Below are 25,966 nucleotides of genomic sequence, written 5' to 3' on the forward strand. Positions count from 1 at the left end.
TACTTACCTTAGGTAATTCACATGATATAGTACCGATACATACATACGTCAATACTCCCATTGTACTACGGCGTACGCACGTCTTTTTGCACATCTTCTGCACATCTTCCCCACTTTGCGAATGCACTAGCGTCGCCTAATTCTGGCACTTTTCATTAATCATCCAACAGCTACCGTGATATACCCAGGCATTCTTTTGAGACAAAACTATTTCAAGGCAATCTTCGACTTACAGCCTTGCCCGACTATTCACGCTACCCGCTTTGTTCAGTATCACATTCTGTCTCTCTATTGAGAACCCTGATTATTCAATCAGATACGCCGAGGGGCTTTTATTTTATTCGCGGTCGCGTTGCATACATCTATTCATCTAACCTACCTCCGTCATCTCAATATATGTATGTCTACGCATTAGAGCATTAGAGCTTTCAACGGTGGTTAAAGCATTACGACACTCTTCGAGCTGGTCGCCGTTTTTCTTCATGTGAGGTAAGTGGTTAACCCACCTTGCGTCACATTTCAAGCTTCGTCATTGGGAAATTTGGATATTGGAAATCTTCCAGAGATCGCGCGATAGAGATTGGCCCCGGGGAAAGATGGAAAAAAAGAACCCCTACCTCCCACCTGCCTAGGATTAGCAATTTATTAGCTAGTCCCAGGCAATGCTGCTACTGTAGCGGGTAGCTGAGCTCTTGTTTCCCACTTTGCCAGGGCTGCCTTCCTAACCAAGTTCTCCACACGCCCCTCCCCCACCATTAGCTTCCTTCACACTCGCACCACTGACGCCAGAGTCCCAAAGAAAAAGTCCCCGTCACTAACAAAGTAACTGGAGCTTCTCCAAACGTCCATCATCTATCGTCTATCGTCTATCTTCTACCGTCACAAACTATTACAGGTGCCTAGGCTATCTGTTTTCTTTTTTCTTCCCCCGGCCGCTTCTTGACCAAGGGAATTCTCATTGTCGTTCTTGCAATTTACGAGAATCATTTTCCTCTTCTTTCGACACTTTGATGATACCCCTTATAGACCTTTGATTGTCTTTTATTATTCTCTTTCTTCTTCTACCGTCTATTCTATTGTGTTTATTTTCCCAGTGTTTTACCCCGCCTATCTTTCTTCAACCCACATGCTAATTCTGGAGTCCAGCAGCAGCCGCCGAGCCTTCTCGCGCGAACGCCTCAAGCTTTGTCTGGAGCTCCACGATTTCCACCATTCCCGACCCTGTCAGCAAGGTACAGATGGATCAGGATTCGAGATCATCCGAGCCGCGAGAACGAGCCGTCTCCTCTGAGCCCTGCTCAACTCGACCTAACCCTTTTGACGACGGTGATTCTTCTTCCCGAAAACGTCGTAGGACCTCCCTTTCCGGTTCTAGGAGCTCGTCAGTCGAAACAATTCCATCCCCGGACGACGAAAGAACCCCTTCCGACTCTAACATAATGAGGATCGACTCGCCAGAGCAGCTTCCCCCGAGTACGCCGGCTCGTTCAGAGCCTGCTGCTGAACCTGTTTCTAGTAAGGTCACTATCAACCTTAGGAATGCTGACAGCCTTGAGAATACGCCTTCCTCCCCTCCATCTCCCACGCCCGCACAATTCCGCAAAGACAGCATTAAAGTTAGCGTCGAAGAACCGGAGGTAAATATGATACAACTACCTTCGGCCGAAGATGCATCGTCATCAACATCCGAGCTTGATAGTCCAGAAGCACCAATCGAGGATGACCTCTCCCCCTACGATGTGGAACCCAACATAACGCTTCTACCAGTCGAAAATGTGACAAAATTTGGTGCTGTCATGCTCGATTTTCCATATCATACTGATGGGGAATCGTATCACGAGACGGTTATTCGCCTCGCAGATTATTTTCGACAACGTGCGTCGAGATTTCCCAACTTCCGTCAATGCTCTAACTTTAAACTAGAATCCTCCCATGTCGACGATGCCCTACATGAACTAAATAATTGGCTAAATTCATACCTATCATGCGCACATATCGAATTCTACCCTATGATCATAGAGGCATACCAGGAAAATAGACAGTTTTGGCTGGCTCTTCCTGAGCTTTTTTGTTCTATAGGCCATCGGTATGCATAATCCAAGCGTTACCCCAATATGACTTGACTGACGATATTCCCTCTTTAGGCACGGCTGTTCGAAGTCAAATCACACTCGAGACATCGTTAGTCAGATGTTTATGCAGATTGCTAGACTAACCGGATTCCTTCTCCTAGTTGACTGCCGAACACTAATGCAGGTAATAAAGAAGGAGGGCAGCGACTTCGACTTGATATCCCCAAACTTTCTACGATTGTTCAGCAGCATTGCGAGTAAGGAAGAAAGCCATACTGCCATTAACGGATACATTCCTGCGAACCATCCGGGAGTCTTAGAGCCGCTCGACGTACTTCAAGCAAATATTGATGGCCTCCAGGTTCAATTGAGCCGCTTTACCGAGTTAATTACGACCAATCTCACGCGATGTCCTAAGAAAGTAATGGATAATCTTATCGGAATCACTCTCCTCACGGACAGCCTTGTGCGTGATAGCTATCGAAAGTTGTCACCTCCCAACTTTTATACCCCGTCAGTACTTGATCGCTCAAGGAGAAATATGATCTTCGGTTTCAAATTTTTCGTAGCGGCTTCGGAGGCCATGGACATCGTGATAGAGAAGTCTACCAACAATCTGGGTTCTGGGACGGCCATGGATCTCATTGCGGGTCTCACGTCAATTTTCAAGTTTAGCTTGTTCGGTGACACCATCGAAACCGCCCAAATACTCGAGGATCACCGAAAAATGCATCCTGATCTTCAAGACAGATTCAGACAAGAGGCTCTCTCATTGGAATGGAAGATGCGCATATGCTGCAAGCTAGTGAGATCACGTCAGATGCAACTTAGAGTCGCAGCAACATCGCACCTATGCGAAGATCTCGTTGTACAATGGAGGACGTATATGGAGCGACAGGAATTAGGAGATGATATTCCCTACTTGGACTTCCTTCGATATTTATCTGGCTATCTGGTTACAACTGGGATCGTCGACTATCTTCTTGGGCCAACGTGTCACCCAGAAATTACCCAAGCAAGCTTTAACATTGTTGGATTCCTAGCCGTTACTAAAACTTACACTGCCACGCAGACAGAATTACTTTGGCAAACTTTGACATCAACCCAGGATCCCCGAATCTCCGATGCTATTGTTCGCATGATGTCCAAGGTAGTTGGTCTCCTCGAGCTGGAAAGTCTCAGCTATATGTGTGAGAAATTCTATAGTCTACCGATAGAATCTTTCTCTTCTTGCATGCGTGATCTTTTCGACCAGGTTACAAAGCAAATGCAGGAGAAGATACTACCTTACCAACTGGTCCCTCTTTCACCGTACAAAATATGTGTTCGGTTACTTCAAGAGTCGTCTATCCTTGGACCCCAAGGCTCTGTATTATACCCGGAAATACACCATTTCGCTCTGTCGAAGTTCAGTGCTCTTTTACACTCGGGGCCCGATCCAGCAGGACGTGAAAACATATGGATGAGTTGTGTGCATGATATTGCGGCCAGATCTCGAAGCACGTCGGGGAGTCTCCATGTACTAAGTACGCTCATGGGTAATTCCCCGGCACTGCAGATGTTGATATCTGATCACGACCTGACTCGGCTTCTGGTTGACGAACTCGAATCTACAATTGCTAATGCGAAAGACCTTGGATTTTCTCCGGTTTATGCAAATCCAATAGGCCATGCTCGCCGAAGGATTATTTCCGCCATTATTGTGAATCATGGTTCCACCATCGATTCGGAACTTGGCCGGCGCCTCTGGGATCTTTTGGTTGGGAGTGGCGCAGCATGCCAGGACGATAGAAAAGCTGCCTGGGACGACTTAAATGCGGCACTTAAGAGGACACGCCTAGATAACCCTTTCCTCGATGCTTGCTTGCGAGAATATTTACCCCAATTACCACCTAGCTGTTACTGCGGGGGTTCTCTCGCGTTCGTTAGAGAAGCTATTATTCCTCTCGCAAACGATGTCAATGGTATGGTCCTTGATGACGAAGACAGTGTTAAGTCTTCTGGAGTCGAACTACTTTGGCAGATGATATTGACGGCTCCGTGTCATACCATTGAAGAAACGGCTATTTCTACGCTAGTTGATGATATTTATGTCGACGGCAAGACAATTTTATCGTATCCACTTCATCGCGCAAGGAGGGTTCATTTTGCTCTAGTGCAGCGGTGCCTACAGCAGCTCAAACGTGCAGCCCAAAGGTTAAAGGAGTTTAGCGATGGAAACTCAAATGGAGATGGTGACCTCACGGTGGTCGTACCGTCTAAAGAACAGCATGAGGAGCATGAGTTACAATTCACAAGATCCCTGCAGGTTCTTATAGCGCTTCTAAAGGCGCTGCAAACCAGGCCCCATTTTGCGGCGCCTGATTTGCGGTCTCTCATGCTCCAGGCCCCTAGCCCGGTAGATGGCGAATCCGCAGACTTGAAATATCAATCATTTGATGGTAATGATCAAACAGATATAAAATCTTTAGATATAGGGCTCAGAAATACGGCGGCTTCACTACTCGCCAGTTTGCGCGAAGCCACAGGATTTGACAACTACCGGCTGTATTATCGCGGACAACCTCTAGCGCCATCAGAAAGCGCAATATGCAAATCGATAGAGGAACTTGACATAAAAACTGGGCTGATCCTTGTCAAGAAAGAGACTGGCATTACGACCTCTCCTAGACGCATAAAACCAGGAGCTTCGCCACTCGATATTGAGATCCTGAGTCACTTCAAAGACTTGTGGGGGTATCTAAGCATGGAAGAGAAGCTAGCAAGAGAGGTAGGCTTTTCCTTGGGTAATGTTTAGGAATGTGCTCACATATCGTTAGATTTATCACTTTCTAGTTTCGCTCCCGGCTGACGATTCAATCCTGACGGCGTTCGAAGATCCCACGACTTCTTATCTGGACGTCTTCCCACTTGGACAGCCTTTCAAATCGTTATATGCACTACATGCTCTCCGTGAATATCTTAGTACTCGACGGCTCAAGAGCAACGTGATGCAGGTATCTTCGCAGAATTGTGAGACCCATTTAAAATCGACAAATGACCAGCGTGATGCTTCGGCGAGGGCAATGTCCCTAGTCATTGCAGCAATTTGTGATCCCGAGGTTGTCGAACGAGGTTCGAGCGAGGCTCTTCAACTCAAGCTAAGTCTTGAGCTTGTAGACAATTATATTAATCTCTTGGAAGGTACGTGATATGGCGGGATCTACGACTGAACTATTGGCTAACTATGTTAAGAAATCACGGATACTGAAACGGTCGTGCAACTCTTAAGCCCAAACCTTCAGGAGAGGCTTTCACAAATTCTTATGGGCGCCGTCTCAGCTCAAACAAACCAGCTCAGCATCGAACTGATTACCCGATCATTTGAGGCCCTACTTGAATCCTGTGCGAAGAGTCAGGTGTTCTGGAAGGGGGTTCGGGATCAGATTGGGCTGCAAAAGGTGGTCCAGCGCCTTGTGCTTAACGATCCCCGTACTATTGTGAGGAGGGGTATCGCTGAGCTGATTACTGCTAAGAGCCTATACGAACGCTCTGTACCTGGGGCGCAGGCGTTGGATTTTGCCGAGCTGTTCTGGCCTATTATATTCCAGCTGGTACATCTCGCCGTTAAAGAACCGAGCAAGTGCGAAGAGACGTTCAATATCTCTTTTCAGCTGTTTCACAAGCTCAACGAGCAGGGCTCCAGCGTTGTTGACTTGCCTACCTGCCTCAGGCAATGTGGGGAACTCCTGCTCTCGCACACGACCACGGAGGACATAGCCCATCCGGACAAGGACATTGTGGCACACGGGCTTGTCATGATTTTAATGATCGGTATTAGGGAGGCATCGAACAGAAAGGAACGGGTCCAGTTTCCTCCTAGCTTCACATCGGAGTTGTTTTCTCGGCATCTCTTTCCACCCGAAGATGAAGATATGGGGCTGGTACCTAAAGTAATTCTCCACACCCCTTCGCGAGCTATACTCTACGATATTATACTCGCCTTGGTCAAAGATGATGTGGCACTATCTACGCGTTTACTCCAAGACCTAGATACACTAACATCTTTCCGTCCTCCCGAGGATGGTACGGAGCTGTACAAGTATGACCTCCCGCAGCTTTTTGAAAGGTCGAATGCTATTAGATCGTCATGTGGATATTCTGGGCTACGAAATCTTTCGAATACTTGCTATTTGAATTCGCTCTTCACACAACTCTTCATGAACGTTGGATTCCGCCGCTTTATACTCGAGAGGCGAGTGCGAAACTCGCAGGCGTCATTACTTAACGAGACCCAGATGCTATTCGCGTTTCTCCAGGATAGCCGGCGGCGCTTCGTAGAACCTACGGGCTGTGTTAGCCAGATCATGACTTACGATGAAACGCCTATTGATATCCACAACCAAATGGACGTGGACGAATTTTATAGTCTTCTTTTTGATCGATGGGAGGCGCAGTTGCCTTTAGAAGCCGACAAGAAGAAGCTGAGGTCGATTTATGGTGGTGAGTTGGTCCAGCAAGTCAAGTCTAAAGAATGCCAACACATTTCGGAACGTATCGAGCCCTTCTCCGCGATCCAGTGCGATATCAAAGGCAAAGCGGGTCTCGAGGAAAGCCTCCAAGCCTACGTGGACGGCGAAATCATGGAAGGAGGTGTGTTTTTACCATTCCTAATTGACGTTGCACTAGTCTAACAATTCCAGATAACAAATACAAGTGTTCCGATTGCGATAGGCATGTGGACGCAGTCAAAAGGCAAGTCTAGCGAGATATTTACCTATTGACTACCGACAACACTAACTATATAAGCAGAGCGTGCCTGAAGGATATTCCTGACAACCTGATTTTTCACCTGAAGAGATTTGACTTTAGCCTGAGGACCCTAACACGAAGCAAGATCAACGACTATTTCCCATTCCCGAACAAGATAAACATGCAGCCCTATACTATTGAGCATCTAAGCGATCCTTCCGGCAGTACCGAGCCAGACATGTTCGAGCTAGTAGGAATTCTCGTGCATTCTGGGACCGCGGAGTCCGGTCACTACTATTCGTATATCCGAGAGCGGCCAACCGCCAGCAGTACACCATCTTGGGTTGAATTCAACGACGAAATAGTTACGTCGTGGGATCCCTCACAGATGGAAAGCGCTTGCTTTGGAGGGCCAGACTACCGCCCACAATTCGAGGCTGGTGCTGCCTATGAGAAGGTATATAGTGCTTATATGTTATTCTACCAGCGCTCTACCTCGTTGCATAAGGAGCAAGAGATGTTAAGGGCATCTGGCCAAGTCGGTGCTTTCCGGTGCAACCTTCCCAGGAGCCTCGAGTCTCAAGTCAAGGAAGATAACTGGGCAATAGTGCAGCGCCATTGTCTCTATGATCCGGCTCACATGCCTTTTGTGTGCGAAGTACTCGCCAATACGTGGGGTACCACATGCTCCAAGGAACACAAAAAAGAAAATCTAGCGATGCAGACGGCGCTCGGTCATCTAGACCAAATCGCATCGCGAGCCAAGGACTTGCCGGATTACGACCAACTTAAACATCTTTTAATCAAAGTCTGTCAGCGGTGCACTATGTGCTGTTACTCGTTCTTCGATTATTTTAGCCAACACAAGGATGCGTTGCGCATGCTCCTGCAAAGGAACTCAGATCTCGGCGTGCGTCAGGATATAGGGAAAATGTTCATATTTGTCATTTTAACCCTCAAAACCTCATTCCCGGAGGAGTACGGCCCGCTCGATAACGACGATGATATAATACTTTCCAGCACAGTAGACCGAAGTTTGAGCATAGTGGACATGACCTTAGATATCTTCCTATACGTTTGGGAAAACTTCCACTTACGCCTTAATTCCTGGCCGGAATGCTTTGGAACTATGCTTGAATTCGCCCGAATGGGACGCTATGAAGCATTGGCGTTCCTAGATAGGGACTTCCTAGGCAAACTTATCCTGGCGATCGCAGTCGACCAGGTTTTTGACCTTCCCCCGCAATACGTCAGGCTGCTCAATACGGTATCAAGAAGGTCGGCGAGACCACCCAACTATGAAAACATTATCGCCCTTATCGATGAACTTATGGCAGTCATAGATCTAATACCTGGTCCAGGGAGGTTCGCGGAAGATGCTCGTGGTCGATTATCACTAGGCCTCCAAGATGAACCGGTTCTGTTCACGGTCGAAGAGTGTAATCTTCTATACCGGGATTGGGCCAGAGGTCAAGCAAATGTTTTCATGGAAAAGCTCATCTCTCTCAACCAGAACCCAGCGGCTACCGATTCTATCATCAGACGCCTCATGAGTTATGCCCCGCTAATGGATTTAAAGGTATACCTGACATTACGATTTAATATCACTGGAGACTTGACTTCTCACATGGTATCGCCTTTCCTTCGCGTTGCCGTAACATACTGCCGCTACAGTACTCAATACGATAATGTCTATCGCCTAATTAGCTATATATCCAACCAGTGCAGGAGCCTGCAGAACGCAGAAGGCCGAGCCTTTTTTGACTTTCAACGAGAAATCTTCAATGGGGCAAGAAACACAGGTGAGACAAGCGATATCATCCGGTTGAATAGCTTGGAGAACATCCCGAAATGGGCCCCGGGACTTCTCGGATATATCGACCATGCAGTTAGCGATGATGTAGGCAACTTTCTACAGGAGAAGTTGTTCAGGCACGGACCCTCGCCTACATTCGGGGAGATGAATGGGGGGCTTGAAAGGTCGCAGGCAATAATTTCCGTGGTCAGGCGCCTGGCTGTCTCATGTCTGGAGTATCTGCGGGATACGTACGTTTCTCGGGCAGCGCAGGCCGCCAAATACACGATAGATCCCTTGGACCGAGTGCTCAAGAAGTGTGAGCCGTACTTTAGTCTTAACGAGGAGATGGATGATGGCCTTAAAGCACAGTATATGGAACTCCGTCAAGGTACGAATTCCTATGCTGAAAGGTGGCAGGCCGCCCGGTAGGCCTATTGCGTGCTAACTCTGGAATAGTCGTTTTGGAACCGATGGTCAGACTAACAGTGGACGAAATTGAAGAGGATGGTTCCGGTATGTGGAGCGACTCTACCACCGCCACCATGGACTATGACTGACAAAGTCCAAGATTGGGAGCAGTCGGTCGGCTCTTCGGAACAGATGGATAACTTGACAGATCTCAGCATGCAAATCGACCGCGATCTAGTATAAGCAAAGCTCAGGTTCCTACGAAACATTCCCCTTAGCCACGGTTTTAGTTAATGCAGCGATTGGGGGTAGCTAAGGCGAAGGGGTTGTTGTAACATGCGACTGATGATATAAGATGTGATGACAGGCCGGTCGGATAAATGGAAAGGTAAACTAGAGACAATGCATAGCGCTGGCGTGGTAGGCGTCTTAAGGGATGGACAAAATGCTACTTCACACAAGGACATTGTTCTGGCGCAAGCAGGAAGAGGGGCGGACGATTCTAGTCATGCTCGATTAGGATGTCTAGTTGTACGAGTTATGGTTTATTACGTAGCAATTCTTACAAGATAGAGCGGTGCGTTGCGATAGATGATGCCTAAGCCAGGGGAGGGGTAGAAATCGTAGGTTTGCTGGTTTGCTGGTTTGCTTTACTTTCAGCACAGAATACCCAGCTTATTCACGTTTACGTGAGTTAGTTACAGTAGGGGGGGAAAGGAGCAACATGATGATTTGATCGCAGTTAGCTACTGAGCTATTAAAGCAGACTTGCACAGCAAAAGTCTCATCTCTTGTTTGGAATAACGGGTGCTAAAAATATGTTGTCGGTTAACCAAACACATTACAAAGTACTTGAATGGTTAGCCATTGGATTGAAATAATATGATTTGAGGTAATACGCTATGATAATGAAGGTTCGAGCTCTTCTCTCGGAATCACAACAATCCGTTCGAGGTACAGTAATAAGGACTAGATATGATTGGTTGTAAGGAAATGTGAAAAACGACATTGCAGATTCAGAAGATTGCATTTTTTGTTGGACCCGACTGCCCGTCAACAATGGACCGACGTTAGCCTCTAGGACATGGGGTGGACATGGGGTGGACATGGAGTCTATTTTTGGATCGAACCCCTTGCTGGAATCTTTTGGTGTCTAGCTAGGATAGGTCTAGCTTAGTCTAGCTTAGTCTAGCTCACATGTCTAGCAGGGATTTTAGTGGTCGGGTACCGAGTCCGGTATCTATATTTGGGTCATTCTGATTTTTGTAGCCGCCGAGGCAAGATGCGGGGGAGAAAGCGGTAGGAGATGTGGTTGGTCAACATTTGGAGGTTTTTATACATACCTATCCTTACGCTGCAGGTCCCAGCACATCATCTACTATGTAATCACTATCACACATACACATAAATTCACAAACCCACGGACCCATGTATTTACATGCATGATAAGTCTAGGGCTAATAGGTAAGCAGGTAACGTGTAAGTAATCACTTCGTTCTCTATTCGAAGACAAGAGGGCCTTGCCTAAAGCCTGACTTGTTGTATCTGCATCTAAACAGTAGCTGCATGTGACAGCTTAGCTATGTCTATTAACGAATCACATATCTTTCTCTCCCCCTGAAACGAGGCATACCAACCGCCAACCTACCACTACCAGCCAACGGTGGTGGTCAAGGTGAGCCTGACGCTAAGTTTCATGGCCGCTGAATATAGATAGAAATCATGAGTTATAGCAAGGGATGGACAGGAAACGGATAATAATAACAATGCTCCTTAATCCCCCCTTCCCCTTCTTCCAACCCCACGAACACCTCGCGGGGTTCGACTTCGTAATAGACCTTCTTTGCTTCTATTGTTTCGACGTTTCATCGTTTCATCGTTTCATGTTTCGAAGCGCCCTTCTTTTTATATCCACCCTTATTCATTCTGTAGCAAGGCCTCTTCTTTTTGGCCTTACTCATTTCCCATTTTGGATCTCATCTTAAGATCTATATTTACCCATTATATCTGTCAGGTCATCCTTCTAGATCCAAGTACAAGTCCTTCCTCACTGCCGGACAAGACAACAAGATATCACTCATTATGTCGCTGTCGAAGCAACGCATCTCCTCGCCTTTAGAGGCAGGACCCTCGATTCTCGATGCCTATAACTTACCTTCTCACTTAACAGAAGCACTAGAGTATACGTCTAAGAGGCTTGCGAGGAAAGCCTTACATATTACCCTAGTTGTTGTGAGGAAGGAATATCAACTCCCGAGCGTAGTACCGCCATGTCCTACGCCGACTTCACCTCCACTTACACCGGGTATTATGTCTCCACGGTTTGCTTCGCCTGTCATAGGGCTGAGACAACTAGTCCGAAGGGGAACAGGAAACTCGACGTCCACCGTATCATCTACAGCATCAGAATCTTTACCTGGCACAGCCGTGTCGTCTCCGTCATTCCCGCCCCCGCCGACAGAGCCACTTGTTAGCCCTCGTCGTTGGGTTGTGCCCCCAACACCCAGTACACCGTTTCCTCGCACGCCGATGACGCCCCAAACACCATCTAGCATCCTTACAGCCTCCTCAACGACATCCCTGACGCAGGGACCAAACGAGTTTGGCATTCGGTTGATACACACCAGCCTACTCACTCCTAAAGCTGAGAAGACACTACGGACTACTATTCTCAAAGCGGAGCGAAAGTTCCGCATAGGCACCAGCTGGTTACCTCCAGCCGCGACTGCATCCGCATGCGGCCTGAACGAAGATCTCGTTCGCAGAAGTATGCTGCAAAACGAGGTGTTATTCTCATCTGAAGGCTTAACCTTGCTCGGTCTCGACAGACTATATAGTTTTAAATCAGCCCTTGCCGTTTATGCGCGCTTCACATACGGCACTACCACCTCTTTACCCTCTCCCGTCTCGCCGACCACCAAGACACTAGATAGCACACGTCTCGAAGACGCGGTAGATGCATTACGGCGCCTCGTCCTTGCCAACGGCGGACGGCCCATATCGAAATCAGATCTCTTTCGGAGCTACGACTGGCTCGGGGTAAACTCGCGAGCGTTGAGAGACGTGGAGAGTATGTACAGACGAGCATACGGAGGCCCGGACCGAACCGGGGCCTTCGAAGCGACTACTCACGAGGAACGGGAGCGGGAGACAAAACCCGTAATAAAAATCGGCGCACCGCCTCCGCCCAAGACACCGCCCAGAACACAGACAACACCCGTGCTGAAACTAAACACCCAACTGGCAACCGCCACGACAACACGGATATTCAAGCCGACGGCTAAACTCGTGCCTCAAGTAGCGGTGCAAAAAGCACCTATAGTAGCAGTAGTAGATACAGATAAACGCGGAGCCGACAAAGCACACGGCACGGGGGATACGAAACAAAAGGTAGAAATCAAGATCGACGACAGCTTTCTCTACGACGACGACGACGACGATGATGGCGATGGTGATGGTGAAAATATCGAAGAAGAAACCGACTACGACGAAAAGGAAGACGAGGGAGACCGCACGGCCCGTCCGATACCACCAGGCCTAGCGTTCTGGAGCAGCGCGTCGATCGACTCGATGATGCTGCTGTCGTCGCCGCGCGAGAGCCAGCAGTCGCAGCGGATGGGGCCGTTGACGCCGAACGGGTACGAGGACATATCGCCGGTGACGCGGGGGGAGTGGGGGTTCTTGTTTAAGGGGGATGGGTGGCAGCGGGGGAAGACGGCGGCGGTGGAGACTTGTTAGCGATGGGATGGTATTACTGTATTGTGTGTTGTATGCTGTGGACAGAGATTGCATATATCAGGTGAATATATACCTGCTTTTATATAAACTAACTACCTAACGTACGTTGTAATGCGTACAGATACCCGCCCGACGGTTTGATTCTCGGCGTCGTGTACGTATACAAATATTTGTATTAGGATAGGGGCTTACTTCGCTGGGCATGGGGGTAATGGAAAAAAGAAATAACTTGTGATATCTCTCTTTCTGGCTATGAATATTTGATTTGGTGAATGCCTCAAAGGACAAGGACTTATGGTTTACGCCAATGCCGCCTTCATTCTTCATTGCCAAACTCCCGATTTCACCTGGCTGGATATATCCAGGTACCTAACGCATACCATAGGTAGGTACCTAGGTAGACGTGAATAGTTCTTCTCTTTTTTGCCTCTCAAGAGATACCATCACCACCCGTACTTAGCACTAGCCTCCTTCCGATTCCCGTGCCCCTTCGCGAAGCTCTCTTCCAACGCGTCGCGCTGGCTCTGGACCTGCGTGACGAGCTGCCGCAGACTATGCTTTCCAGGGGCGATAGAGCGCACGGGGTTATACGTGGGCTGTAGCTGGCCCGAGGCGCGCAGCGCTTCGTTGTGCGCGTACTCGCGGTCCGTGTCGAAGCGCACCACGCGACTTCCTGACGAGGACGATGGGTCGCCGCCGCGCCCGAATAGCTCGCGCCGCGCGGCGGCGGACAGGTTCATGTCTGCGGCTATGGAGTCGAGGGTGTCGGCGTTGGAGGGGGCGGCTTGGGGTGGTAATGTGTTGTGGGATGCTGCGAATTGCGCGTCGTATGCGGCGAAGTCGTCGGCTGTAGAAGTGGAGGTGCTGAACATGGGTTCGTAGGTGCCGGTGCTGGATGTGGTGGTCTCTATTGCTTCTGTCTCCGGTTCGTCGGATATTGAAAAGAGTGATATTTTTTGCCTTTTCAGAGGTGGTTCCATTTTGTCTTGCTCCTGCGCCTGTGATTCCGCGCTTGGCTGAGGAGCTGGCGGTGTAGATGTAGTAGTAGCGGCTTTTGATGCTTTGCTCGCGCTCTTCTTGCCTTGTTTTCGTGATACTGATAACGGCTTGAACATTAATGGTTTGCCGACCAGTTTAACCTCGTCTGCTGGCTTCTGTTCCGCGGGTATAGATGGCTGCTTTGCCGTAGGCTCTGCATCTTCACTCCTTTTTGACGTCTCGTCTGAACCTCCCTCTTCGTTCCCGTCCACCTCCCTACTGAAACCAGGGGTAGCGCCCGTCTTCAGGTTAATACCAGGCCTTGGCGCTGGTTTCCCACTACTACTCGACGCCGCAGGCTTCCCAACGTTCTTTGGAGGCGGGAGAAACGAGTTGAAGCTGCTAAACGCGCCTCCTCTACCTGTGACCCTTGCGCGTTTCGGGGGTGGCTCATTATCTCCATCTGCAGGTTTGCTCTTGTCGCGACCCGATGAACTCTGCGGGAGGTTGACGAGGATCTTGCCTGGTTTCGCTCGGTCGACTACCTTCTGGAAGGGTTTCTTGCCGCTCGTTGCTGGAGCCGTTACCGATTGGGAGGGGGCCGCGGACTTGGCGACGGTCTCGGAGTCGGATTCGGAATCTGAATAGTCGACGAGCCCCATTTTCACGTAATGAAGTGGGAGTTGGCAAGTTGTGGAATCTAATGATGTAGTTTTAAGTAATGTCTAATACCTATCTGAAAGCTTAGGTTAATGTGGCGTCATAAGGCATATGGCAATGTGGAGTTGTGGCTATTTTGGTGGATCGTGCGTCATGTGCTTATATAAGGTACGCGGTACTTAGGTACATTTCATCTCTATCTCAGAACCTTGGAATTTTCTGCTCTTCTCCCTTCATGTAGTGAAATCTACCCGAACGCAAATCTTATTTTCATTCTTGTTAATGTTTTTTTTCTTTGTTGGCTAGTACTACTTAGTAGTATCAGAGGCTAGACAAACTCATGAAATACAAGGTTCTTTTCAGCACCCGCCTATCGAGTTTCACCGAGTTTCCTGTTTGGCCTAAACCTCTAATGGTCTAATGGTCGAATAATGGAACTACGAGTCGGAGAAAATTACTCATAGTTGTAGTTGAAAGCTTGGCGAGAATGCGAATTTACCTGCAGTATAGTATCAGAGTATGCGGCTTTATTAAACCGAAACCAAAGTCATATTACACTTACAGTCGTAGGAATTTGTTCCAAATCACATCTAAGGAAGATAATGCTAATAGTTCCTCAAAGTACCTCATTCAGGAATATCATTCAAATTCTATACTATACGTATGGGACCTAGCCAATCATGGCATAATACCCCCTTAGCTTCTTAATTTTAAGAGCAATCAGTGCTAGCTATACCTTACCACATATGACAGCAAACAACGAGAACAAATTCAGCAAGCTAGAACTGCATGACCCGTCTCGGATCCGAGCTTCCACATCGATCTGGATAGTCACGTCAGATGCTTACCTAGCCACCTTAGGCAGGCAGTCTCAATCGAAAATTGATGGCCGGGTCTTGGCATTTTGAACCTCTTCATTTTGAACCTCTTTGAAAATGCCATGAAAATGCCAAGACCCGGCCATCAATTTTCGATTGCGACTGTCAGGTAAGTGGGTGAGTAAGTGGAGATGAGCGACGTATTATACGTAATTGGAACTTCAAATCACTACAAGTGGATGATCTCGACGACACCTCCCGAAGTTTACCATTCAAGATGGATATATTCTTACGTTTGCGCGCACTCCTAGTGGCTTGGCTGGAACCCCGGCGGTACTCCATGTACCAGTGTACCCACCGAACCTCTCCTTTGATGAGATTGATTAGATTGATAAGATTATCTGTGTCTAATCAATCGGCTCACCTGCTCACATGTCACTTATTCTTTGTATGAATGAGGAAGCTTTCGACCGAATACCAAGACGAATACCAAGAGATTTTATTTTAGTTTACAGCTCCGGCTGCGGACCTCCTATACGCACCAAGGGCCTGGATGATCATGGTTGCCATTCAGTTAATATAAAAACCGACCCAGGTTCCGGGCCCTAGCCATGCTTCCGTTTTTACTAGTCGTCTTCCTTTTGGTGTTCAGGACTGAGAATAGAGTGCGGGTGATCAATTCATACAATGGCAGATTCGCAACCAACACTCAACAGCCTTGCGGCAAAGATTACGGAACTCTCGGAGACGTTTACGCGCTACTTGAAGGACAATAATATCCAACAGCCGACCTTTGCGGCGGATAGTCCGACCAGCTACAGTGGCTTGTCGCCCGAAATATTCGTAACTCGTCAATTATTAGCGGATGCTCTATCAGATCTATGGTATCTATCACAGGGTCCGAGTGAGAGTATCTACAATTATGTCCATAGCGTGAGAATTTCCATCCCATCCTCCATTACCTTCAAGTCCCCCTTATCCTAATATGTATATCTAACATGTATAGTGCATACCTGATGCTGCAGCACTCAACATCTTGAATCATTTCGATTTCTGGTCTGCCGTCCCCCTTGAAGGTACCGCCTCGTACCCTGAAATTGCCCAGCGCGTTTCTCTTCCTGAGGAGGTCGTCCAGCGGGTTCTACAGCATGCTGTGACTCTCCGTATCTTCGAAGAAACAGATCCTGGTAAATCCTCGTCGAGGATACGTCATACTTCTCGATCAGCAGCATTAGCACGGAATGCCGGGCTAAAGGCACTTGTCTCTTCAGTCTTAGGCGTCGCAAGTGCACCGATGATGGTCATGCCTGAAGCGTTGAGGAGATATAGCAGTGGAAAGCCGGCTTTAACCCAGAACATGGACGAGACATCATTTGGTTTACTATATAGCGGAGGGAAACTCGGGAAGTACAATAATTCTTGGGGTCTGCTTGAGAACGATGGCGAAGGAGAGAAAAAGGGCTGGCGGCAGAGAAATTTTGTCGCGTTCATGGCCTATCTCAAAGAGATATTCCATCTCGAAGGAATCTGTGAGTCTATTATCTATCATTTGGTTTCTATTAAAGCCCAATGCCCTCGGGGAATAAGCCCATAAGATGGGCATTGTAACTCAAGCTTCCTTTGGTGGCCCGCAAATTGGCTAGTATTTACTAATTTCAATGTCATAGTGCTCGACGCTTATGACTGGAAAGCCGTAGGAAAGGCATCAGTGGTTGACGTAAGTTCTCACCCTTACAATATATATCATGCAACGTGCAATCGGTTAGAAATATATGTAGCTAATATGTATCAACTAGGTCGGGGGCTCTGCTGGTCATGATGCTTTCGTGCTGGCTCGAAAATTCCCTGAACTCACCATCACGGTGCAGGACTTACCGCAAGTGCAGCCGGTGTTCGAGGCCAATGTCCCCGAAGACCTAAAAGACCGCGTGTCCTTCGTAGCACATGACTTCTTCCAGCCGCAACCTGTTCAGGCAGACATCTATGTAATCAAGTTGATCCTCCATGACTGGCCAGATCACGAGGCAGTCAAGTTGTTACGAGCTATGATTCCTGCCCTAAAGCCGGGTGCTCGTTTGGTCCTTATCGAGTATATGGGTAACCAGGGCGAGACCGAAGGACCAGCTTTGCCGCGCTCGATCCAAAACATGGGTACGGCTACCGATCTAAGAATAATGGCACTATTCAACGCGAGAGAGCGACCTGTTGATGCGTGGGCTAAGATTTTCCGCGATGCTGATGAGCGATTTGAGCTGGCTCATGTCAACGCTAATCCTTTGACCTTTATTTCTGTGGTCGAATTCGTGTGGCGTGGATAAACTAGTTTGATTGAGGGCTTGCGATGGGCTGTGTCTATAATACCAAGAGTACATAGCATATATTGATGAGTCTTTTTGAATAAGTTAGAATATGGACTTGAAACACCGTCATCGTCATAATCTCAATGATGAATATTAGTACCTAATAGTAAGTAGAATTGTTCGCGTATCACAACCTATGAGTTAGGTTTTCGTTGGCGGTCGTGTAACTTTGTATGACACTAAAGTTGGAGTTAGCAGGCCACAGATGCAACTAGCAGCCCCCGGGTTAAGCAGCAGTGCACGAGCCATTTTCGCGATACCGATGCTAACACCCCTGATCTGATACCCTGATAACCCCCCTGATAACTATCCGATAACACACCTGTAAGAGCTACTCAACTCCCCATTCCCAAACTTATAACAAAGACTATCAGTTACAATTGCGCCAGTGTCGCAGACACACGCCTCAGATTTGCTTCATACCAGGTATTTAAACCTGGCATGATTATCGCCTTACGAGAATGAATATAATTGGTTTCTTCTCGCCAAGTAAGCTGGTCTACTATTCAGGATGTCGTTGATACAAGTTGAAGAGTAGGTTATAGCCCCTCCTTATAAATTATAAGTTATAATAACGATACAATGAATGCTGTGCTGACATTAAGTCTTCTATTAGTTTGGTGTCATACCAACTACGGACAAGCTATCTTAGCGAAGTTGCCGATGGCGTTGGCGAGCGCCTCATTACGATCAACGATAGTTTCCTTAACACCGCTCCTTTTAAAGCCGCTGGCTGGCGATCGAACCCATCGCATATCAAGCGAACCCACTCACCCCCGATACCTACTGCTATTGCCTCCGAATACTTCCAGGCTGCCCCGAGATCTACGGGCTTGACGCTCGAGGATGAGGCCGAAGAAGGGGGTATGCTAACCGGTGGTGGAGATACATTAGGACCGGGAAGCGCTCTCAAGCGGCGCAGGGAAAGGCGCCGAGAGCAAATGGAGGAAGATGACAGTAGTGACCTGAGCGACGAGAGTGACGATGATACGGATCAGAGGGCTGCACAGCAGATAAGATTTGCGAAGATGCCCCTCCGAAGTCGAGCTGGATCCTCGCCTATCCAATCGTCTAATCTGCGTCAAGCCACCAATATGTCATCTCCACGTGCTGCCCCGGCACCTCGACGAGGATCGCAACCTACTTTGGAGACTGTCAAGGAACGACCGCGGCGGGATACCGTCACCAGTAGCGAGATTTCGTCTGACAACGAGTTTGATGCTTCGGGCTATCATAAAAATAAAGAAGCTGCAAGAACGAGGGCAACGAGATCACACTCCAGAACTACTCCAGAATCCAGTCGAGGTTTTGGACGTCAGGAAAATGACCTGCTTGCCGAAGAAGAGGAGAACTCCGATATGTCGGATACTTCCTCGGCATTTGTCGAGAGTGTTGATTCAACTTCTATCTTGGATACAGTTGAAAACCCGGCAGTTGGTACCTCTCCCGGCCAACAGGTGGTTGGCAACGTGCCGAAACAACTACTACGTCAGTCTACAGTCAAGAGACCAGCGCCACCAGCGCAGCCACAGGTGCTTCAAGCTCTTCCACCCCCTCGACCTATGAGTACTATTAGGCCTCTAAGCATGGCCCCACCTCGTAGTCTTCTATCAGATGCCTTCAAGGCGAAAAAGACGAAGCCAGCTATGCCTTTTGATGCATTCGCATCCCTATCAGGCCAGGGAGACCCTGATCCTCTTAGGATACGAATCTATGCGCCCTTCTCCCAAGATCCAGAGACGCCCTTTGAAGTCCCTATAAGACGCAATATTCAGGAAGCGGATGGAACTTTCAGACCAGTGACCGTTGCCGAGTTAATTGGCCTGAGCCTATGGAGGTATCATGCCGAAAAGCTCCAACCTCCAGTTCCTGCCGATAAGCTGAACGTGAATTGGTGGACGTTACGGATGGTCGAAGAAGGTGGCGAGGTTGACGACGATTTCGAGCCATTAGATCGTAAAAAGCCTGTCAATTCGTTCACTACGGCAAACAATAGGGCAGCAAGATCGAGATCGGCTTCCAAAGCCTACGATGAATTTGCCCTAGTGCAAGCTTCGGAGGCCGGCTTCGCAGAGAATCAAGCCCAGACACCACAATACGAACAACAAGATGTAGCAGAGGACGTGAACAACGAAGAAGCAACCCCGAAAAGTACGCCTCAACCACAAGTTTCCCCCCTAGCGGCAGCACATCCGCGGTCGAATCCTATCATTACTACAACGTATCGGGTGGACACGCCCCTAGCTGATAAGCCGCCACCTCAAGCATCTGCTCCGGTTACGACCAGAGGCCAACATAAGCTCTTGAAAGTCCATATTCTATCATCCAATACTGCTCCAGGACAAATGGTAACCCTCGATGTTACTACGGACATGTATCTTGCTGAGGTTCTTGATCTAGTTTGCCGTAAGAGGCAATTGGATAAGAACAGTCATGTGCTCAAACTCCCCGACTCTGGGGCCGTAGTTCTTGTAGACCGTACTGTTTCATCCATCGGCAACGTTGAGGACCTGGAACTTCATCGTCGCAGGTTCGCAACGGATGGTCCACTAACGATTGGCTCCCCCAGCAGTCCTTCTCCCAAGCCGCACGTATGGAACGAGCCACCCCTAAAGGGAAAAAAGAAGCTCATGACGCCACACCCTCTTGCCCAAGAGAATATAATGCAAGACGAAGCCGGTAGCGGTGACGTCAAGTACAAGAAATACACGGTTTGGCGCAAGCAGACGATGAGATTTGTTGGCATGAACGAGCGGATCCTCGTAATCGATGGCGAGTACGTATACATACAACCGTCGTCTGGGGGCAAGGCAATACGTGAAGGAGGAAAGACCACAACGGTTCACTTCAGCAATGTGGTCGGATGTAGTGTTTCACGTCGCCATCCGACCAATTTTAAAGTAAGTCAATGTGATGCCCTATTCGTACGCATGGCGCGGGTGCTAAAACTCGGACCAGCTCCTCGTATATAAAGCCACGGAGAGCAAGAGGTATGATTTCGAAGCCAGGAGTGCTCAAGAGGCAGCAGAGATCGTACGTGAACTTAAGAAGGGAATATCTCCCTATAACAGGGACATTTAGGAAATGCCCTGAAGGGAAATGCCTCGAGTCCGGATATCCAAGCCTACCTGGGTACCTAGCCAGAGCAAGTAGCTCTGCCGGTAAGTTTTTAAGTTGAGCTCGTGATTCAACAGTATACCTATCTGTTCCAGTATATTGGATATATGTCTTAACGATATACCGTCCATTATGCACCAATTATTTGTAACTCTTTTTTAGCCCCGTGGAGTTCCGGCCCATGTTAGTCTAAGGAGTCTAAGGTTAAGAGGTTAAGAGGTAGTCTACGGTAGGCTACTCGTCACACACTACGCAGACTTGAATAACAGCAATGGGATCTTTTATCTTGCTGAGCACATATCCAACCATCAACGTATGCTTCTCTACCAAGTTAGGGCTAGATTCTTAGAATACCTCTCGATCTATGATTAGACAAGTACGTATGTTTGTTTATTAGTATTAACTAGAATACCTAACTAGCCTACTTAGGCAAAGAAATCATGGAACCTGTCCGATGCAGTTCCCCTTACTCGTACGTCATTATCCTAGGCCTTTTCGGAATCCCGGCCGTAATCCGCCCTGATTTTAGTAATAATCCCAGTTAAAACTATTATATATAAACGATAATTGTTATTGAGCTAGTGAATTAACGCCTTATATATGTATATTGATCCATTATCTAGCGTCTTAGGTTATGATGTATCCCACTATAGTCCTGGCGATATGCATCTCTTGCAGCCCCTGACTTAATTCATAAGTGCGTCGTCAGTTTGCCAACTACTAGTTGGTTCATAAGGTCCCTGTTTTAGACATGTTCGTAACAGGTCCACTCCACAAGAACCGTACCCCCCAAGATGAGGATCCAGAGTTGGGGGAATAGGGCTACCATCAAATTGTATGCAAATTTCATGCGGTGTTTATATTATATAGACATTCAGTCACATATCGCGACAGGGCTGAAGAAATCCAAGTCGCCTTGTAGTCAGCTCGTCTTGTATGCTGGATATTGGGATTAGGAGATGTATCAAGTTGAGTAGATTTGTACACTGCATCGGCCCGGTTTGTAGGGTTGTATTTCAAGTTGGACCAGAGTAAGATTGGACCCGCGGACGACGAACTACCTAGGTTAGGTACCTAGATAGCTAACTGAAATTCATTACTTGAGGTAAGACATCCTATCTAAGGAGCAAGGGTCTGCTAGAAATTCCTGAGGAACGGTTAACTGCTATTCGACATGTCGCAAGTAGATGATAGTAGGTAGCCAGCAATATAAGACGATGGCTTAGGATGTAGTAGACGGTAGTACATTAGGTGACAGCACTAGAAATCAAGTATGTCTACTACATAGGCGGGAGGTAGCAAACGGATAAATTAGATGAGGGAACACTTGATCTGCGGGAGAGCGGGTGGTGGCAGGAAATATTATTAACAGAACTTGAAGATGAAAAGGATCAGATAGGGGGGAAGGGGAGGGTACAGGTAGAGGTTAGATCCATTAGGTCCATAGGTATGTATAGGAGGTACACATGCTGATTCGAGATATATTCCCTACGGCAACCATGTAAGTGGGATGAATCGATCTAGATTACCTTAGGTAGCTACCTCCTAGCATTATACTCCTTATACATCAGTTGCATGTACCTATTATTCACTAACTGATTGAACATATCAAATATCCACTTCCTGTTCGGGTTTAAGTACCCAAGGTACCTTGGTTGCTGCGTGCCTTCCAAAATCAACGTCGACACGCAGCTGCCAGATATAAACGTATCTCTGCTGTGAATCACCCAAGACCCTTCCTTCCCTCTTTCTACAAAATCACCCACCTTCCCGACGTTGATCCAAGGTACGAGGTACTACTACAAACGCGTCAAGCCGTTTCTCTCAAATTTCTTTTTTTCCTCCTCTTCCACCTTTTCTTCTTCACGCCCTTCATCCAAACTATCAACCGTTTCCTTACACCTTTGCCGTCCTAGACAAATATTCTTCGTCGATTACTAGGACTATTAGAATATTCCTAGTTACGACTCGCCACGGTTCACAAACCTAATCATCCTCTACAACATTCTTCGAGTACACTAGGTCAAGTCACCAAGATGCAGTTCTCTAAGGTCTTCGTTACCATGGCCATGATCGCCACTGGCATGGTGAGTTGTATCCTTTACTTTTAACTGTTGCCTACATAATCTACCCTTTTAATCTCGTCCACTCAAATGTTTGACTCTATATACACCCGCTCCCCTCTGCGCTGCCTAACTATTAGCATACTTGACTTTTTCTAACGGCTAACCTTGTTATCCCTAATAGGCTGCCTCCAACGTTGAGGTTGTCAAGAAGGAAGAGTCTTCCTGCACCTGCGAGGGCGTTACGGTCACCAAGACGGTCCCCCCCACTGACACTACTGGCGAGGTCTACACTCCTCCCAGCGGTGGTTACCCCGGCTACCCCACGGGCACCCCGTCTACTGTCCTCGTGACTGCTACTCCCTCTTCCTACGTGACCGGCTCTGAGACCACCACCCCCGTCATCGGCTCTGCCACCGAGACCCTCTCTCTATCGACCACTGAGTCAACCGAGACCGGCACCACTGAGACTGGAACCGGTAGCACCACTGCTTCTGTCACTGAGACTACCAACACCGCGACCTACGTCACTAGCAGTGGCAGCACCACCGAGACCCATTCCTCTCACACCGCTAGCGTGACCACCAGCGAGTCTCACTCTCACTCGAGCACTCAGCCTACTCCTAGCCCCTCTGAGAGCGCCCCTCCCACCTCGGCTGCTGCTTCTCTGCCCATTGGTACCCTAGGCATGAGCGGTATTCTCGGTGGAGCAATGCTCATAGCGCTGATCAACTACATCTAAGGGGAGAGAAAAAGGTGACCTGATAGGGATGCTTTCGCAACGGAGCAAAAATGTTCTTACGATCTCACGCGTTTGATTCATTTCTGTGGATACACAGCCATACTGGTGGTACTGCTTTTGCATGGATGGACGATGATGAAGCAGGATTAATGATCAAAGGAGATGTATTCTAGGACCTATTAAGTTGCATTTGCATACTCTCACCTTTATTACGAACTGGTACAGGGGGAAGTTTTTCCGATTTGGCAGGAAAGGTTCGCAAGCATTGACTCTGAGGGTTTCTCATAGGACAGAAACATGTTACTCAAGCAATAGCTGCCTAATATTATGACTGGCAACTGGTTACTGAAATTTGTTGATGTGTTTTCCTGTTACGTTGCACTTGTGATCATAGCTCTCTAACTAGTGTTGCTCTTGCAAATACGACTTTTTGGTACCATAAATTCATACTGGCTTCGTGTTTTACTCCAACAACAACAGCCTTGGTATCACTCTCACAGTGGTTATACTTCTACTGATTCCAACTTGTTAAATCTTGGTAGAATAACCTTTTTCTCCTTGGCTTAGCAACAAACCATATAATAACCTTTGGAGGCTCCCGCAGCTTCACGCCATAAAAGTAACGTATGTTTATTCTTCTTTTTTTCTTTTTTAAATTAATTTTCTACTTATCATTCAATATTGTAGGTAGTTTATATGTATATCATCTTAGGTATATGTCATAACCACCCTCCATAAAAAGAACCCTAAAAAAAATCCCAACCCCCCTAAAACATCTCAGCCCCAGCCCACAACCTTACAACTTTGCCCCCCTCCTCTCCGCAGCACTATCCATCCTCTTGCCCTCATCGTCCTGCTCCGCGACCGTCAAGTCCGGTAGCACAGCCGGCATGATTCGTCGAGGCTCCGAGCCAGGAACGAGGGCATACTTGGAGAAGTCAGTGATGCGTCCCCCTACCTCGCTGCGCAGGAAGTCCTCGTCGAGCTCGAGCTGGCCGTTTACGCTGGGGGCGGGCGCGCGCAGGATCGCGAGCACGGCGTCGGAGAATATGGTTGCGCGGCGCAGGTCCCGCGCTTCGGAGGGGTTGGTGCTGGTTGCTTTGACGGTGGCGGCGGATTCGATGGCCTGGAGGGTGGGTTTAGGAAGCTTACTTGTATAGGTAGGTAGGTAGGTAGTCATATGGGGAAGATTATATATATCTGAGTGGTTGTTGGGGTTAAGGGGTACGAAGGGGAATAGGGGTAAGAGACTAGAAAAAAAGGAAAATAAATAAATTAGGTAAATAAATACGTACAGCAGCTGGCCAAAGACTGGTAACCGCCATCTCCCGCAACCCCTGCCTCTCGAAATCCATCGCGAGCCCCTTGGTCAGCACGCTCATGCCTACCTTGCCCACGGCGTACGCCGTCTTCCCCCGGAAAAAGCGGCTGTAGATCGGCGGGCTAACGACGACGATGCGTCCGCGCTGGTGGTGCCGCTTGAGGTGCGGCAGGCTGGCTTGGATGGTCCCGTAGAGACCTTCCGGGTTCACGCGCTGCATGAGCTGGAACCGCTTCATGGGCGTGTCGTCGACGGAGGCCCACCATATTGCGCCTGAGTTGTAGATTAGGACGTCGAGGCGGTTGTAGGTCTGGGGGTTGGGTTATTAGCTGTTGGTGGACTTGTTGCTGTTGTTGTAAGATTGTAGATGAATGAAGGGAAGGGGGGTAAGGACATGGTATAAAAGCAAGGCGCTACTAACTAACCTCGATAGTCCTGTCCACGAGCTTCTGCACGCTGGCAAAGTCCCGGACGTCTACCGGTATCGCTGTCGCTTGGCCGCCCGCTTCACGGATCTCCCGCTCAACAGTACTAATAGTAGACAGCGAAGAGTTGGGGTCCGGTGGGAAGGGGACGACGTTCTGGGCGTCACTTGTTGATTTGGCTGCGACGACGACTGAGGAGAGTAAGTACATATATACGATTAGGATCGTGAATCGTGAATTCGTGATCGTTTATAAATAACCTATATCCGACTTATAGAGACGGGCTTAGCTTACCAGCATATCCGTTCTTCGCCAGGTCTACGGCGATTTGTCTCCCTATCCCTCTAGACGCACCGACTACGAGCGCAACGTTTCCTTTGGTGTCTGCCATTGCCAGCTAAGCTAATCCACTCGTTTAACGTCTGACGGGTTACTTGATTAATTAATTGATCATTACACGAATGAGTGAGAGTGAGAGTGAGAGATCTGTACTACATATTATTCTGGTTTCTAGTGTTGTGTTTGAGTGACCCGAGGTATTATACTCGAACCGATCAGTAATCATTGATACTTGACTTATACAAGTTAATAGTTATACGAAGTACAAGCGCTCCTTTGACATGTATGATGAATATAGTGGGTCTACGGGAGCAGCCGAGGTTTGGTTTATTAAGTACGGATCCGTAGGTCCACCGGATAACATACTATCTGCTCAATTCAATATAACTCAATGCT

General features: G+C 48.1%; 7 protein-coding genes across 7 annotated transcripts; 5 read left to right on the plus strand and 2 right to left on the minus strand.

The window, feature by feature from the left end:
• The first annotated feature begins 834 nt into the window (after positions 1-834).
• On the plus strand, positions 835-9,807 carry F5Y00DRAFT_246879 (uncharacterized protein). The gene is made up of 9 exons (XM_048009222.1): positions 835-1,875; positions 1,924-2,086; positions 2,145-4,842; positions 4,892-5,255; positions 5,307-6,704; positions 6,755-6,806; positions 6,864-8,989; positions 9,058-9,114; positions 9,170-9,807. The coding sequence occupies exons 1-9, from the start codon at positions 1,239-1,241 to the stop codon at positions 9,250-9,252; spliced, it is 7,578 nt and encodes a 2,525-aa protein (XP_047861103.1). The 5' UTR covers positions 835-1,238; the 3' UTR covers positions 9,253-9,807.
• Positions 9,808-10,836: 1,029 nt separating this feature from the next.
• Positions 10,837-12,969, plus strand: F5Y00DRAFT_179415 (uncharacterized protein). The gene has a single exon (XM_048004983.1). It carries the CDS (start codon positions 11,092-11,094, stop codon positions 12,745-12,747), a length of 1,656 nt encoding a protein of 551 aa, XP_047861104.1. The 5' UTR covers positions 10,837-11,091; the 3' UTR covers positions 12,748-12,969.
• Positions 12,627-14,498, minus strand: F5Y00DRAFT_246881 (mitotic checkpoint regulator, MAD2B-interacting-domain-containing protein). The gene has a single exon (XM_048009223.1). The coding sequence runs from the start codon at positions 14,385-14,387 to the stop codon at positions 13,191-13,193; it is 1,197 nt and encodes a 398-aa protein (XP_047861105.1). The 5' UTR covers positions 14,388-14,498; the 3' UTR covers positions 12,627-13,190.
• Positions 14,499-15,297: 799 nt separating this feature from the next.
• F5Y00DRAFT_246885 (S-adenosyl-L-methionine-dependent methyltransferase) lies at positions 15,298-17,741 on the plus strand. The gene is made up of 4 exons (XM_048009224.1): positions 15,298-16,136; positions 16,210-16,732; positions 16,871-16,920; positions 17,000-17,741. Exons 1-4 carry the CDS (start codon positions 15,891-15,893, stop codon positions 17,519-17,521), a joined length of 1,341 nt encoding a protein of 446 aa, XP_047861106.1. The 5' UTR covers positions 15,298-15,890; the 3' UTR covers positions 17,522-17,741.
• A 150-nt stretch (positions 17,742-17,891) lies between these two features.
• On the plus strand, positions 17,892-21,121 carry F5Y00DRAFT_246886 (SIN1-domain-containing protein). The gene is made up of 3 exons (XM_048009225.1): positions 17,892-18,097; positions 18,180-20,463; positions 20,522-21,121. Exons 1-3 carry the CDS (start codon positions 18,075-18,077, stop codon positions 20,642-20,644), a joined length of 2,430 nt encoding a protein of 809 aa, XP_047861107.1. The 5' UTR covers positions 17,892-18,074; the 3' UTR covers positions 20,645-21,121.
• Positions 21,122-22,716: 1,595 nt separating this feature from the next.
• Positions 22,717-23,485, plus strand: F5Y00DRAFT_265827 (uncharacterized protein; the record flags this gene model as incomplete). The annotated part of the gene is made up of 2 exons (XM_048011845.1): positions 22,717-22,767; positions 22,928-23,485. The coding sequence occupies 2 exons, from the start codon at positions 22,717-22,719 to the stop codon at positions 23,483-23,485; spliced, it is 609 nt and encodes a 202-aa protein (XP_047861108.1).
• Positions 23,486-24,281: 796 nt separating this feature from the next.
• F5Y00DRAFT_273237 (short chain dehydrogenase family protein) lies at positions 24,282-25,837 on the minus strand (the record flags this gene model as incomplete). The annotated part of the gene is made up of 4 exons (XM_048013142.1): positions 25,526-25,837; positions 25,232-25,422; positions 24,781-25,116; positions 24,282-24,611 (listed from the first exon to the last, which is right to left on the minus strand). Exons 1-4 carry the CDS (start codon positions 25,620-25,622, stop codon positions 24,282-24,284), a joined length of 954 nt encoding a protein of 317 aa, XP_047861109.1. The 5' UTR covers positions 25,623-25,837.
• Positions 25,838-25,966: the final 129 nt, after the last annotated feature.

Source organism: Daldinia vernicosa, assembly GCF_022497035.1.
Source record: "Daldinia vernicosa strain CBS 139.73 unplaced genomic scaffold F5Y00scaffold_60, whole genome shotgun sequence".
In the NCBI taxonomy this organism is placed as follows: Eukaryota; Fungi; Ascomycota; class Sordariomycetes; order Xylariales; family Hypoxylaceae; genus Daldinia; species Daldinia vernicosa.